At 43.3% G+C, this 16925-nt stretch overlaps 1 protein-coding gene across 1 annotated transcript in view; it reads right to left on the reverse strand.

Annotated features, from left to right (window-relative positions):
- Positions 1–16925, reverse strand: part of kif26bb (kinesin family member 26Bb) — a 97068-nt gene that overhangs the window by 46229 nt on the left and 33914 nt on the right. Inside the window, exons 3-4 of the mRNA XM_023806725.2 lie at positions 13771–14769; positions 1768–1931 (exon numbers count right to left, since the gene is read on the reverse strand). Coding sequence (XP_023662493.2) covers positions 1768–1931; positions 13771–14769 — 1163 coding nt within the window. The remainder of the gene's footprint in view (positions 1–1767; positions 1932–13770; positions 14770–16925) is intronic.

The raw sequence follows: 16925 nt of genomic DNA on the forward strand, positions 1-16925 counted from the left end.
TCCAGGTACATCAGCCTTTCCACAAGGGACCACAACTGCATTCATCTTTGTCAAGGCGGTTCTTGTCTCTTTTTTACAGGGGAATAAAATACAGTCATAGGAGAATTTATCCTCTCTCTTTTTAAAGTAAGGCAGCTTTTTTCATCACATAAGGAATCTGCTCAGAAATCTTCCATTTTGCTGAGGGACAAGCAAAGAAAGTGACTATTTTAAAAATGATTAAAGTGAATCAGTGCTGAATCGGCGATACACAGAGTTCTTCAATGTCTTATCAAAAGCCAGAATGCCTTAAATTGAACAGAATAAAACCCAAGAACAGAGCACATTCTGCAGCTTCGATTCCAATTTAATGTTCCCAGCTATACATGTGAAACTAACCCAGAACTAAGTTAATCCTTGAACTTCGTTGTTCATCTCGGGATAATCACCGATTTTCCACTGTATAGAGGATGCATTAATATCACCATGCATATAGAGCTCTAAACACTAGAAATCATTCTGGTAAATTGTACATAAGCTGACATCAGTTATTTTCTGTGTGTTTATGAGTGTTTTTGCTGACCAGCTGCATTGGAGTTTTCCATTAGATCTTTCTTAGGTCAGCTGTCTTTCTTTATCTGCTGCTTTGTCAGTCGTTTCCTTCTCCATGAATAACAGGTAAAACCTTGTGATTCATGGCTGTCTGATTTTTCACCTTTTGGCTGTGTATAGCACTACGGCGCAGTAACCGGATCAGTGTGAGAGCTTCCGAGGTCACGGTGAGGATAGGGGGTAATAAACAGCTCTGACCTGTGACAGGTCGTTAGGGGCCCTTCAGTGTGGCCCAGACACCTGCTCCAGACACACTGTGACCTTAGAACCCTAGCGCCCCATACAAAGAGGAACACCGCCATAAACAAAAACCATTAAAGCTGTAAACAAGACTATAAAACTTCTTTAAGACAACGAAGACCTTAAAGTATCTTATAGACAACAAAATGAACATCTGTTCAATAATGAAAACTTGAACATCGCTTAAAGGTAACGCCATATTATTACTGATTATTCTGAATTTCACAATAAGCTGTAATATTTATTTCATTAATATTTAATTAGTTAATTGAGGAGCATGTACGTCCAAAGTGATGACGTATCCACTGTTTCATAAGTCAGTACTGTGCTCATAAGTGAAGGAAACTCAGCACCTCGACCACCTTTATGCCGGCTGCCTCACTGCCTCGGCAGTGACACGGTATGGGGCATGCAGTGCTAGTGCTGCCTGTCTCACAGTACACCCTGGACCACACTGGACGCTTCTGGAGTGATAGGTACCAGATGACTAGACTCCCCACTAAAACATGAAACAGCTGGATGCATAATCTAATGAGTGCGATGTGGAAAGGTGAGGTTTGTTTTTCCTACTAGTCCCTATGAGAAAATGACGCTATTCTGTAAACTGCCAGTGTTTCTAGAGAGGGGGAATCACGGTGTATGACCTAAGACATGTCTGACACATGCTACCCCAGGAAAGTGGTGTAAATACTGTGCAGTTGCATAGAATCACTATATTGGCACATCAAGGTTTATCGGTATTCAGCAGACTTGTCAGGGCAATTACACGTCCATCAAGTGATCGTTTTACTCTAAGTAGGACAGCTATTCAACTATTCATGTCAATAACTGACATAGGCAGTTAATGCTCCCAGATGGAATAATTCAGATTCTTACTTTAAAACAGAAATTAGAGGACATTTATTCAATAACTGAACAGAAATTTCTTTGTCTGACCTGGCAAAAAAGGAGGCAGCTGCAGAGGTGCCACTAGAGGGCGCTGTGGTGACCTGGGGGGTATGTGGGGCCGGGTAGCTGTAGGCTGATGGTCGGTCTGCGTTGCAGCAGTTCATCGCTTCTGTCACCCCCTCGCGGCCACCATCAGGAAGCAGCTGGGAGACCTGCAGGTGAGGCACCGCAGTCATGTCAGCCATGGTTAGGGATGATTCCTTTAACCCAGGGGTCTCCAGCTCCGGTCCTGGAGAGCTACTATCCAGTAGGTTTTCTATCCTACTTGGCTTCTGATGAGCCACACCTGCTCCTGGTATTTACCTGAGAACAGGTGTGGCTCATCAGAAGCCAGGTAGGATAGAAAACCTACTGGATAGTAGCTCTCCAGGACCGGAGTTGGAGACCCCTGCTTTAACCATTACAAGAATGAGTTAGCAAGTAATTTGTGTAATGCACAGGGTCTACGGGGAGTCCAGATCACCATACTGCTAAAAGTCAAGTCAAGTCAAGGCTCTATTGTCATATCATCCATATACATGGATACAGCGACATGAGTTAACGCTCACCCAAAACCACAGTGTGACATGCAAACAGCAAGTGACAGTGGGGGGGCAGGGGGGTGGTTTCCACAGGACTTAAAGTGCAAAACACAGGAAGGTGCGACACAGGGGGCTGGACACCAGGGTTCATATATATATATTCAATGTGAAGGCAACCAACCATAAATAACACAGCAGCAGGAAGGCTGGTACAAATATAGTATCAGATGACTGACAATAAATAAATAGATAAATAATAATAAATGAAAGTGAGCAGTGCCAGTAGGGAGGTGGTGTGGGCACACACTCTCAGCGAAGGGGGGGAGCAGAGCGGGTACCTAGGTGTAAACCATCCTAACAGCCTTAGGGAAAACAGTTATGAAAAATGAATAAAACTCATAGTGTATTAATGGGTTGGTAAGCTCTGACTGCAGTTGGTTTGTCCTCCCCATGACCCTAAAATATATAACATACGTAAATACTTCATTGGGTTTAATTTTTTAAGTTTTGTTGGCGTAGCTATTTTGGGAAGTGTCAGAATCCCAGTGCCCTACGTAAGTCTTTTTTACAGAGACTGAATAAGGGATCAGCCCAGGAGACACTTGCAGCTGCCAGGTCTCCTGGGGGACGTCCTGGAAGTCAGTGACAGCAGCGGTAACGTCGGGAAGACAGGCTCAGAAAAACCTCCCTGTTTGTCTGGGTAAGCTATGGTCTTTCTGAACAAATTAAACAAAGAACATGACATAAGAACTGAGAGAGAGCTTTTATTTATCTTTCAGTCGTTCTTGGGTTATGTGTAAATCAGTCTTGAGGTTCAGGCTGAGGTTCAGACAGGCAGTTTTTTTTTTCATTTGAAAATCACTTTCTCTGGCCTGACTTTGATCTGCCTCCCAGAGCTTTCTTTACTTTTTTCCATCATTACGACAGATCTGTGAAAAGCGTGTTTGTATTCCATGTTGCTGCTCTGAGATGTCGTGATGGAGGTCAGATTCCTGCTGCTGAGTCAAGATCAGGGCCAGCAGGTGGCCAAAACCAAGCCAAGGGGGGCATCTAAAAAATCCCCTGTTTGCTTAATCCAGCAGCCCGTGATCGGAGTCACAACCATCTATCCCAGTGTTTCTCAAGCCAGTCCTTGGGGACCCCCAAACGGTCCATGTTTTTGCATCCTCCCAACAAAAGTGTGGACTGTCTGGCAGGAAGCTGTGAGGGACCAAGAATGTGAACCGTTTGGGGTTCCCGAGGACCGGGTTGGGAAAGACTGCATTATCCACATTCAGCTTACAGGTCCAGGGTAGAAAGGAGGGTAATGTGGGTGGGGGGGCTGGGGCAGGCATGGCTCCCCCCCGCAGCTCTGCACCTGACTGCGAAAGGTTTGTCAGAGTGAAAACGGAGAAGAGCAGACCGCTGGACGGCCCTTCCTGTAATTACTTTGCTCTTGCAGGCTTCTGCCATTTCTATTGCCCTCATTATTACAGAGAAGTTTGATGTTTTGCTGCCATGGTAGTTGACCTTTAGCCACTGAAACATTTATTACATGCCCAGACCAATTAATGAATTATCTAGAAAAATCATTCAGAGAATGCATTTTAAAATAACAGCAGGAAAAATACAGCAAGGATGGGTGGGGAGGGTCGCTCTATAAGGTTAGTTCAGGGGTTCATTTTCCTTCCATTGGTTACTTGTTTCCTGGCTTATAGATATAAATGTGTGTTTCCTCTTCATCCCCAGTAAGCCTTGAACCGAGGACAGTTTGTCAGTCCTACTCCTGGTCAACCCACCAGCAGCCAATCAGGGTGTCTCTGAATGTTTTGGAATTTGCTTTTTCCCCATGTCATTATGTAATATATTCAAATAATAATCTTAAAGAAACAAGATATCATTTGAGAATGAACTACTCCAATTTTCTCCTCACAGCCCTGCTCAACAAACACCTAAACCAACTTTTAGTTTGCAGTAACTTCTCATTACACTACATAAATGCATAAAAGGCTATACAAATCACATCAAAGCTAGGGAATAACTGCAGAAATGCACACATGAATACATGGGCATCAGGAATATTCATTGTAGATCAGGTTCTTTTCAATGTAGTTTTACATCTTCTGACACAGCATGAAAGTATTATTTGCAGTATTATTCACAGAGATAATGCTTTTTTGTTCAATCACATTGAAAAATTAATCCAAAATACACACTGTAAGCTGCAGCTTTAAAAAACAAGGTAACTACTGATAGGCGAAATTTCAAAAAATATATTTTTTGTCTATTTGAATAACATCAAAGTTTTGTGTGTTACTCTCTTGATGACATAAATTGCATCCACTATATTGCGGTTACAATAACTAGTAATGTAGTTAGGACCACCTAAACCAAGACCAAGTCATTACCAAGACCAGAGTGTATTGAGACCGTGACAACACCAAGTACAAAGCCAAGGCGAGACCAAAACAAGACCAAGACCAAGGCAGGACTAGACCAAGTCAAGATCAGAAACAGACTATGTCTGAGTCTACATAACACAACACACTATAAAATCTGGAGCATAGGAACTATCTTGGGGCTAGGCCGTATGGCCTAAAATTTGTGCCACAGTATAATTTGAACCAATGGACATTTTTTCTTAAAATTTCAATATAAATGCTTCTGTACAAATGTAACATCTGAACTTTGAAGCAGGACATTTTACACCCATCACAGTACATCACAGTACTGTGTTAACCCTTTGTATCGTATCCATATATATATATGTGTGTGTGTGTGTGTGTGTGTATGTATATTTGTGTATAGGTATATGTGGCTGACTCATGTACATATTGTGTAATAATGTTTGTATGTATGTGAGTGTATGGATATGAATGTGTATGTACATATGGGTGCACAAGTGTATATGTATATATATAAGTATGTATATATGTACATGTATATGTATGTGCGTCTATCTGCCTTGCGCCTGCAGCCTCCGGACCCCCATGACCCCGAATAGGATAAGCAGTTTCAGAAAATGGATGGATGGAAATTGTGAAAATATAAAATAATTGTCTTCCTAATAAATAGAATGCTGCGTTTAGTTGTTATTTGTAGCAGAACTGCAGCCCATTTCTGAGTCTTTTTCTATCCCTTTATTTATAGGCTTATTATAAACAAATTATAATGTTTTTTTTTCCCCCGGAAGGATAGTGTGTGGATCATTGCAGAAGTGAATATGCACTTTGTTAACCTGTCTAATGTGAAACATATCGATGTTCTATGGATTATTAGGGGTACTTTTTCATGGAAAATCTTTAAAATATATGCCTAATTGCACACAGAATTACTCTTGAATTTTGCAACTTGGACGGACAGATTGAGTAAATCTCTCTTGCAAAGATATGTGAGTCATGTCTGTGCATTATACCTATCCAAAGTTACGAGCCTGAGATTGAGTGTGAAAATCAACACATTTTGCGTTTCTTGGGTTCTAAGGGTTAACAAACAGGTGACTATTAAGCCATTGTGATAAATATTGTTTTGATGAGTGGTCTTGACTGGTCTTGAAATAAAATCTCGAGTCCTCTATGTCCAAGACTGAGACAAGACCAAGTCAAAATAAAGTAGATTCCCAGATGAGACCAAGACCGCAAAAAAGTGGTCCCAAGACCGGTTTTGAGACCAACACTAATGATAGTGGCAACAATCATGAATATTTGTGGAGTCCAAAAATAATTATTGACAGCTGGAATCTACACCGTGAGAGAAAAAGAATACAAGTTTGTACCTTTGCTTGTCACTGGGGCTGTACCCTGAACTGTTTGCCAGTTGTACACCATGCTGTAGGTAAATGTACCTTTTAGTCTAATTTAAGGTACAGAAATAGAATCTGAGCAACATCCCCAAAGTACAAACAACATTAATATTCCCCTGAGAGAGGGGTAAGGAGCATGCACTGATACAGTGCATTGTCACAGCCATCACACAATGAATCACCTCAGGGATGAGAACCCAAGTACACCCATGTTCAGGCAGTACCTCAGCACCACACTAGTTCAAATGGAATGGTGCAAAGTTTCTTCCAGTGGCTATAGTTCCAATCCTACAACCAACCATCAAATTCCCTGGAAATTGGAGGACCTGCTTGTAGGGCTGCATGTAGGTTAATGTCATACCCAGGACAAAGCAACTACAGGTCAAGGGCCCAGCAGAGTAGAATCACTCCTGGCATTCAGGGGATTGGAGCCAGCAACCTTCCGATTTCCAGTACAGCTCCCTAGCCTCAGAGCCACCACTCCGCCCATAATGGCAGCCATTTCTGTATCTTAAGTAGTACAATTACCTACAGTTGAGGACAAAATTTTTAGCCCCCTTATGAAAATCTCATTGTTTTAAAAGTATTTCCCAAGTGCTGTTAAATAGAGTAAATAATATTTATCATGGCTTTTTTTAGACACTTATTTTGGATGCTTACGTTATTTTACTTTTCACACAGAAATATTCCACAGAAACCAAAAACTACCATGGTCAAAATTATTAGCCCTCCGGATATTAATAGTCAATTGTGTATCCTTTTTGTTGGATAACAGCCTGCAGTCGTTTGTTGTAGTTTTCAACAAGTCTGACAGCTCATCTGAGGAATCCCAGCCCATTCTTCTTTGGCAAATCTCTCATGCTCCTCCAGATTTAATGGCCTTCTGACATGTACCTTCTTCTTTAGTTCACCCCACAGATTTTCAATTGGATTTAAGTCAGGGCTTTGTGCAGGCCACTCCATTACGTTCACTTTGGTCTTCTGGAGATAGTTCTTCACCAGGAGAGACGTATGTTTGGGATCGTTGTCGTGTTGCAAGACACGAAACCCAGTTTTGCTGCTGACTGCTTAAGGTTTAATATTAAGATCTCCACATATATTTCTTTGTTCATAATTCCTTCCACCTTGACAAGATTTCCAGTTCCTGATGCACTGAAGCATCCCCACAGCATGATGCTCCCACTACCGTGTTTCACTGTGGGGACGGTGTTCTTTGGGTTATACGCCTCTCCCTTCCATCTCCAAACATAAGCAGTGTCTCTATGGCCAAAGAGCTCTAGTTTAGTCCCATCTGACCATAGGACGTGCTTCCAGTATGCATCATCTTTCTCCAGGATGTCCTGAGAATACTTTAGTCTGGCTTGAAGGTGTCTCTTCTGCAAAAGTGGAGTCCTTCTTGGTCTGCAACCTCAAAGTCCATTCCTGGGCAGAGCTCTAGTGATTGTCTTCTTTGGGACCACAATTCCCGACTTGGCCAAGTCATTCTTTAGTGTCTTGGCAGTTGTTCTGGGGTCTTTAGATGCATCTCTCACTCTTTTCCTTTGCAGGATCTTTGAAATCTTTCGCTTCCTACCTCTGCCAGGCTTGTTCTGTACTGTGTGGCTCTCTTTGAATTTCTGCATTATATTTCTCACTCCAGTTCTTGACACTTGGAAACGCTGTGATAACTTTGTATATCCTTCTCCTGCTTTGTGTTCATCAACACTTCTTTTTCTCAAGTCCTAGCTGATTTCTTTTGTTTTTGGCATGGTGCTTTCTCAAATGACAGCTGAATGACCCTTACTGAGGATTTTATACCTTCAGTTTTAACTTAATTGTTAAGTTAAATCAGCTGTGAAGTTAAAGCACATCGTTATTCATAAGTGGCTTGTACAATGGCTCAATAAATTGTCATTTCTTAAAGGGGGCTAATAATATTGTCCCTGGTCATTTTTGTTTTTTTTTCTGAAATAATTCTGCTATTGTGTGCAAATATAAATAATTTATTCCTTCTAAAGAAAACTAATATGTTCAGAAATGCTATGTTGAAAATTCCTTGCTCTGTTAAAAATGCACTTTGGAAAATCTTGAAGAAACTTCAACTTTCATAGGGGGGCTAATAATTTTGTCCTCAACTGTACAGCTGTAAGGTGCAGTTGGCAGACTCCTGAAGGCTCAGCCCCAGTGACAATCAAAGGTTCAAATTGGTACTCATTTTTCTGACTTTTTGACTATTTTATACAAACTTAGTAATAATTCAGAGGTTGCTTCTAGGGGTATTAGTGAGTGAGGCATGGAACACAAAAACAAGAGGTGGGATTAATTATGCTGACATAGAATAGAATGGAAAGATCTACTTTTGTTAAGTTCAATGGTGTATAAGGATGTTGATAACAGGCAGAATCATTAAATAATGACTCAGATACAGCTTTGTGTCCCCCGCCCTGCCCCGTGTTCTTAAATATCCACGCTCCAACAGTGACAGAAGTTTGTTTCTTATCATTAGACCGACTGGCTGTGGTCAATTTGGGCACCATGGATTCATCTTATCTATGTCCTTCAAAGCAGCCCAGCATCATCAGATGCCCCTAGGACAGGAGACTGAAAAAGTCTTTAATTGAATTCCTTTAATATCATCAATAATAGGATGCAATCACGGTTAGCTCAAAGATCATGAGATAAATTATACAATAATACGCAGCTCCTAGCTATATAACTTGGCCTTTCCCTGGTTGTCTGGTCTTATCACACAAAATTCCTCCAGTCCAGCCTGGGTGATTTTATCATTTTCAAGGGTGCTTGTTTATACATTTCTGTGCTACATCCTGAGGGGAAGTGCTGCTTTTGCTGACTGAGTTGATTCTGAATCAGTGAGGTCACTGACTTGAGTCATTTTGAAGGAAAACATAACCACAGTTAAACATATGCCTTTGGATTAAACACATTAGGGTTATGATTTGGGCTTATCCTGAAGCCATTGTTGTAAGCAAGCGCAAATACCTGCAAACCATTATGTCAATGTGCTGAGCTTAAGGTGATAATATGTTGGTTTTGTAGCGAAAAGGAGCGTAACGATTTTTTTTTGTGATATTTTCCCAGTAGGTTAACTCATACTGCCAGGAATCTCCAGCGATCCAAGCCGCAGGGGAGAATTATAAACATTTCCATCACCCTGGCAGAGAACTAGTGACAGCCCTGAAGGAGATTCGAACCATGTGCATTTCTGTCTTTTTTATTTACTGCTTGGCAGTGCGGTTTATGAATATTGCACCAACCATGAAATATTTATAGATTATTGATCACTCTGCATTTTGCACTCTTTGCTCTAACAGAGAGATAAATCATTTCTCTTGTATTCCATTAAAGAAGAAAGAAGTGTGGTGTCTATTGCTGGGGCCCAGGGAGGCTCCGGGGCTGATGCCCAGACACCATATTAAAGGCGTGGGAAGGATAAAGCCAGGCTCAGCACTAAGGCCCAGCTTACAAGCACAAGCCTTGGTTCTGCTTGTACTGAACACAGCACTGCAATGTTTTCAGTTTGGTTCTCACGTCTTCCCACCATTCTCAGCTACAATTTTAAATTTTTTTTTTATTAAAATTATCCATAAATCACTTAACAGAATTGTAAGTAACTTAACAGTACAGTACAATTAAAAACACAGTGGGCTTGCATGAAGGAATAATGAGCTTTTGCTTAATTGGATAAAATGAAACAGGGTGATGAGTCGGTGCTCAATTAGCCAGTAGAGCCAATGAGAGTTGAGCACAAATGCTGAGCAAGGGCCCCTGTCCCAGTCCAATCAGAGCACCGCCCTGATCCTGCCTCCCCCAGCCCCTCCTGCCTCCTGCTAGGTGAGATGGGGGCTCACATTCATCACAATTAAGGCTGTCTCCAGACAACATTAGTCTCCAAGCCCTGTCTTTTTAGCCATCTCTTAGGGTTCCCCACACAAAACTCCATGGTGCTGTTCTTGCAGGTTCAGTGCTGAAAAGAGCGATTTGAAGGTGAGGCCACAGGCCATCGGCACGTTTCAGATAAAAACGCTGCTTATGGCGTCTACAGGAGGTGTCGGCCTCTCCTTCAATGCCATCCTTCAAACAGCCTGCAAGGCGTCTTTGGGGTTAATTTTTTTCTGCTGCGTGACATTGGCTTCGATACAGTGGCACTACGCTGCAAAATGGGCCGTATTTCCCCATAATGCCGTTAGACACGCACTGCAGAAATAGGTCCGGTTTATTTAGCATGAACCCATTTTCATACCATTTGGTCGCTTTAACTCCTGCTCCAGAGTCCCGCTTATTTAAGAGACTGGACATTCTGGTTGAAGAAGCAGTGCTTTAGGCCCAGAAGAGAGAGAGCGCGAGAGAGAGAGAAAGAGAGCGGCATCAACTCGCTTAAATGTAGGATCTCAGCATCGTAAACACGATCAGAGTATGGTGAAAGAATTTGTGCTGCACTCTGCTTTGAAAATCTTCGAAGTTTAGTGGTAGTCCCCTTCAAAAACAGCAAAGGTTACTCCCTTAATTCTAACTTGCCGCTACATTGCACTAGGCACATTATTTTATTAATGTACATAATTTTATTACATTGATTGTCTGGTCTGTCCTTAATTGTTTTGCTCAACACCCCACAGGAAATTCCTTGCATGTAAAAGTACTTGGCAATAAATGAAAGATTCTGGTTGATCTTTCAGTGGACTATGAATTTTCTACAAAATACAGACAGAAAAGACATTTTACTGATAGTGGGGCAGAGGAATACAAAAGTTTCTTGGCATCACGTTCACTTCATAAAACAGAAGGTTCAAAGACTGCGTGGAGTTTTATGGTTAAGTGATAATGCAGTGTGAGCCACACATTTATGTAATTATTACATTGTGGGGACCAGATTTCCTTTACTTTTTACCTTTTGGGCATGCTCGTACCTACCATTGAGGACACCAACGTCAAGTCCTCAGTATTTTTTCTGCAAGTCCAATAACCACGATCCATTACAGGGCACAGCTAGGAAGGGCTGACACTTTTGCCCTCGGTATTTAAGAAATCCTGGCTTCAGCCCTGCTTGTTGGAACATTTTTTTGGTCCCCACAAGGACACGCTCAATTTTATAAAAATCTGTGACTGCAATAAACAAACAAAAAAAAACCCCTAAAAAGTCTTGTATTTCGCTTGGTTAGTTATGGTTAAGGTTAGGAGTTATGGTTCCATAGATGGTCCCAATAAAGTTTTGAGTAGTGTGTGTGTGTGTGTGTGTGTATGGTTATGTGGTGTGTGTGTGTGTGTGGTTATGTGTTGTTCGTGTGTGTGTGTGATGTGCGTGCGTGTGTGTGTGTGTGTGTGTGTGTGTATGTATGGTTATGTGGTGTGTGTGTGTATGGTTATGTGATGTGTGTGTGTGTGGTTATTTTGTGTGTGTGTGTGATGTGGTGTGTGTGTGATGTGCATGTGTGTGTGTGATGTGCGTGTGTGTGCGTGCGTGTGTGTGTGTGTGTGTGTGTGTGTGCATGTGTGTATGGTTATATGGTGTGTGTGTGTGTGTGTGTGTGTGCACATATATGAAGGCAGTAAAGCTCAGACCATCGCCTCGTCAGCCCACTGCCAACCCCCCATGGGGCGCCGGGGGGCTCGTCAGAGAGAACAGGCCGTTTGTTATGCTGCTTATGTAAGCCGCTTTGGTGACGGGGTTCATTACCACTGTCAGCACTTCACTTTCTAGAACTTCCTGCATTCCTTTGTGTTCAGAAAGAGAGAGAACGGACCGGTCGAAAGTAAACAGTAACAGAGAGCATGGCAGACTCATTGAGACAAATGAGCTAAGAGGGTACTGCAGGCAGAGAAAGAGAGAGAGAGAGAGAGAGAGAGAGAGAGAGAGAGGGAGGGAGGGAGGGAGGGAGAGGGAAGCAGAAAGATCGGGTCTCAAGAGAACAACAACGATGAGCAATCTTATTTTGTTGCAAAGTTGGCTCTGTCCGTTATATAACCACAGAGGTCTGCAGGCCTCCCCCACGATCCGCAATCACGTCGAGTCCAGGCCATACTTTGGTCCACTGCGATCCAGCCCAACATCTGCTGCTCCTCAGACTGATGAACCAGCTTCATTTTAAGAAAGGGCACATTAACCACCTACTATTGTCTTCCTACTTATTTCTGAAGAGAAATGCTATATGTTAGAGGGATAAAAATGTATGGTATGAAATACATTGCCGACAGTTAAGTTAGACAGCTCAGCTCAGTTCATTCTGAAGTATTCCTCTCTTAATTATTCCGCTGCATTATGATATTCTTATTTATATGATAATGTAACTGAAATGGAAAACAAGTCTCTGTCATTCTTCAGGTCTGGTTCCCCATTCTGTGACATTTCTTACTTAGTTTTTACAGTGGCACCACCAGAAATCCTCTTTTTTGACCTACTGAAGCTGCAAGATCGTCATAATATAAACAAACGTTTATTTTTCCACAATGTAACCCCTTAATTAACTTAAAAAAAGAGAGAGAAGCCAAAAAGCAAGTAGTGTTCCCTTGTGCTTTTGATGACTGCTGGTTGTTATAGCATTAGTTTATGGGTCCTGGAAATACCTTGAAAATTGAGCCCATCTGACCATTAGACCATGAAGCTCATCACAATGTGACACAGATGTCTTTCTCTCTCTGGGCATCCACTGCAAGTGCTCTCAAACAGGACGCCGCCGTACTGATAGAGGAGCAATGCTGCAGCGTTGTTTGTCATAACTGCCCCAGCGGTGAATTTTTGTGGGAGCAACAACTGCAGTAAACGTGTTATGAATGACTTTCATCCGCATGATGATCGTCACGTTATCACGTTATCAAACATCGTAACGCCGTAGATCAAACTAAATTACGAAGAAGTGCAAACACAAGAAAGGGCGGTGGTCAGACAGCGATCTCGATAAGCAGCGGCAGTCTCACGTTCCGTGGAAAACATCTGCTGTACAATCTGCTGTTCAGCTAAACCAATGTAGACCCACTCACCCACCTAAGCCTGAGACGAGATGCATTAAAACAAAGGTCATGCACAAGATAATCTTGTGCGCGCAAGATTCATTTATTGTGCACACAAGATAAAAAAAATAAACAAATAAACAAACAAATTAATAAATAAATCCTTTTTTGGGGACTTAGCAGGCTAAGTGCAAATTCTGTTCTAAAGAGTTGGCATTTTTGTCTACTGTTCAGTCCATTAATTGTATTTTTCTGTTGCCCCTCCTTCTCCTCTAGAGAGAAATCTTTAATAAACACAAATAAGACTTCATAGGAATCAATTCAAGTCAATGCCTGTAGCTGTCTATGCAAAATGTTTGCATACATGCAGTTGGCTGAATTAATACGGACTGGCTGTGAGTTACACATGCTATACAGACTGTGAGCTATACATGCTGTATGATTGCTGTATGATAAAAGATGATGATATAGAATAAACCCACAGTGAAAGAGCAAAACACTGTCTGCACTTTATTAATGCTGACTAAGCACCTCCCAGCTTGCTGTGCACTTGGGACGAAGGACAGGAAACTGAACACAGCTGCTGTCAAGATGTACCACAACAATGCTAATCTGCAGCATTTGAAAGACAATTTCACTTACAGCCATCTGGTTACAAATCCCTGTCTTTCACTACTGCGCCACCTGCTGCCCCAGAGGAAGCATAACCATTTCTAAAAAGGATGTTGAGCAAAGCTCAGCGTGTACCTGGCAGGGGTAGAGGGTGACTCCGTTGGCGCTTGATGCAGGCCATGTGCTTTCTGGGTACTGGTGTGCCTGCAGGGCCACGTTGCTGAGGGCACTGCCATTGCTGCTGCCATTGCTGCTGCCATTGTTGCTGCCATTGGAGGGACTGCCAGATGGGCGGGTCGGAGCCTGGACCCCGGGCTGGGCTCCCAGCTTGGCCCCTGGCTGGATTCCTAGCTTGGTCCCTGGCTGCAGTACTGGCTTGGGCCCTGTCTGGGACCCTGGCTTGGCCCCTGGCTGGACTCCTAGTTTGGCCCCTGGGTGGACTCCTTGTTGGGCCCCAATCTGGGCCCCCGACTTGACCCCTGGCTGGACTCCTAGTTTGGCCCCTGGCTGGACTCCTTGTTGGGCCCCAATCTGGGCCCCCGACTTGGCCGCTGGCTGGACTCCTAGTTTGGCCCCTGACTGGACTCCTTGTTGAGCCCCAATCTGGGCCCCCAACTCAGCCCCTGGCTGGACTCCAGGCTTATCTCGCGACTTGGCCCCTGACTGGGCTCCTGGCTTGGACCCAGGCTGGGCCCCTGATTTGGCCCCTGGTTTGACTCCCAGCTGGGCCACTGGCTTCCCCACATGGCTGGGAGGGCTGTCCCTGCGCTCTGCCCCATCGGTCACCCCGAGGCTGCTAGGCTTGAGGCCGTGTCTGGAGAAACCCACACGGGGGCCAGTCACTGCCGGGTGCGAGACGGACGTTCCTGAGCAGGTCGACGCCCCCTGCAGGATGCTGCGTGGGCCAACCAGTGAGGGCAGGTTAGCGAGGGGTGAGGGGGTGCCAGGGGAGCAGTCTGGGGGCTCCAGCGAGGCGGCCCGCTCCAGCGTGAGCACCATGTACACGGCCTCCTGCTTCAGCTGATTCAAGTGGGTGGAGCACACGTCGCAGCGGGCGTCGCGCTCGTTCCAGGCTTTGCGCGTGCTGTTGGCCACCTGCAGCTTGTCGTTGAGCAGTGCAGGGAGTGAAGGGTCCTGAGGAAGAGAGAACAAGACAGAGGATAAGGGAGAGCGTCATGCCACAGCTAAACCCTAAACAGTCTTTCCTAACCCCGTCCTCAGGGACCCACAGACGGTCCTTGTGTTTGCTCTCTCCCAGCTCCCTACTGGGATGCGTGTGTGAAGAGCAAACTCTGGATATTTCATTCATATCAAGTTTTAGAATTTCAAGCTCCTTTTTTATGCAACATATTGAATCTTGCCGTGCCCTTAAAAAACAAAGCTAGCAATTCATGAAAGAATACTTGAAGAAAACGGGAAATTTGCCTGCTTTTTTACCTTCTTTCACTAATATCTCATTTTCTGAGGGCAGTCAGAATCTCCCCAGTGGTATCCATCCCGCAAAGTCCCCAGGCTACTGAAGCAGCATACAATACAAGCCTAAGTACTACTTCACTTGCCAAACAGATGCTTTTATCAAAGGAATCACCTATGTGGCACTTTCCCACAATGCATACATCTTGATTTGCAACAACGTTGCCTTATCAAAATATTGCATGCAGCATTTCGCTCCCTGCCTCTTATCAGCTAGGCCACTTGTCGTTTGAAGTGGATGTGCGAGAGGATCTGTCCTAGCTACCCTAGCAATTTTAGGGAGACAATTAAAGCAATTTGTTGCACAATTAACCCAGATATAGAGAATCACTAAACATTCTCCTGAGGATTAGCTAATGTGCCTGGGGTAGCTACTACAATGAAATGTTTTGCAGTAATAGTTTTTAATGAATAATACATTCATTTTTGGGTGCCACCCCTAGTGGAGTAAACACAACAGCTTAAAGGACAGTAAGAGTTTACTGTGGCTGCTGTCCCAGTTTTATGGTTCAGTGTCTAATATCATGTTTCCTATAAAGACATTAGAATGGTGAATGTTATTTGCATAATTGTTTTTCTTGTGTTTATTTAATTGACACTAAATAATAACAAATATTATGGAAATAAAAGCTAATATATTATAAAGGAACATAAATTTTGTCAGAATCTGTCTTTACCAGTCCCATCATGTTCCCATTTGGCCAGCAGAGGTCACTGGCCATCTGACCTCTTCCAAATGTTTCCTTGCCTATTGTCTTGATTTCCCACACCTGTTTCCAATTAGTGGCTTGTTACATGTGATCACTAGAGTTTGGCTTGTTACTAGTGATTTACGCCTGTTCCTTATTTAGTCCTTGTTAGCCAGGTATATATATGTGTCTGCCCTTGCCCTGTTCCTTGTAGGTGATTGTGGATGTAGATGTTGCCTATGGTTCCTGCTTGTCCCCTTGCGGTTTCCATATAGGCACCTGGCCATAATTCTCTTCCCATTTAGTTAGGGTCTGGTTGTCTACCTGTTATGCTTAGACCCCGTTGTTGTCCCTTTTGATTCTGGTTACCAGTTGAGTTTCATTTATAAATACAATCCCTTGTGGTCTGTAAGCTGCATTGGAATTGTCACTTCTTCCCGTTGTCCCTTTGTGACAAATTTATAATACCGTATTGCCATTTCCTATGAAGGTTTTGAATTTTCAGAAAACAGTCTAGATATTTTGGATAGTTAATCCAAAAAAAGATCTGTTTGTTTTTAGTTTTGAGGAGAAGAAGCAAATGCTTTGGGGCACAGAATTTCTGTAAAAATATGTGCAGATGTAAGTCCTGGCAGAATCAGAATCAGTGTCTAGATCTTAGCGCCTGTGTGACCCAGTGAGAGAGCAAAGCAGAAACATCAATACGAGCAGCACACACACACACACATATAGTCATGTGTGTCTTAAATCAGTATTTTCCAGCCCGGTCCTCTGGGCACCCCAGACAGTTAACGTTTTGGAAACTAGGAGGAAGCAAAAACCTGGACTGTCTGAGGGCCCCTGTGGACTGGGCTGGAAAACACTGCCTTAAATAATCAGGAGAGGACAAAGTATTCTGTGCCAGTGCAATCATAAAATAAGTGCAGAACATCAGATCATCTCCATTTCCAAAAGCTTCCACTCAAGCTGATATGGACAAAAGATAAACATGAAGCTGCTGGCCTGGATTTGCATTCCTCATGTTCAGGCAGCAAGAGGCCTACAGTGTCTGCTGTGCCCTGTCAGAGCTGGGATTGGCACAGAGGCACCCAGCTGGCATAGAAAATGCATGTGCATGGAGTAAATGCC

This window comes from Paramormyrops kingsleyae, chromosome 19 (assembly GCF_048594095.1).
Source record: "Paramormyrops kingsleyae isolate MSU_618 chromosome 19, PKINGS_0.4, whole genome shotgun sequence".
NCBI classification, from domain to species: domain Eukaryota; kingdom Metazoa; phylum Chordata; class Actinopteri; order Osteoglossiformes; family Mormyridae; genus Paramormyrops; species Paramormyrops kingsleyae.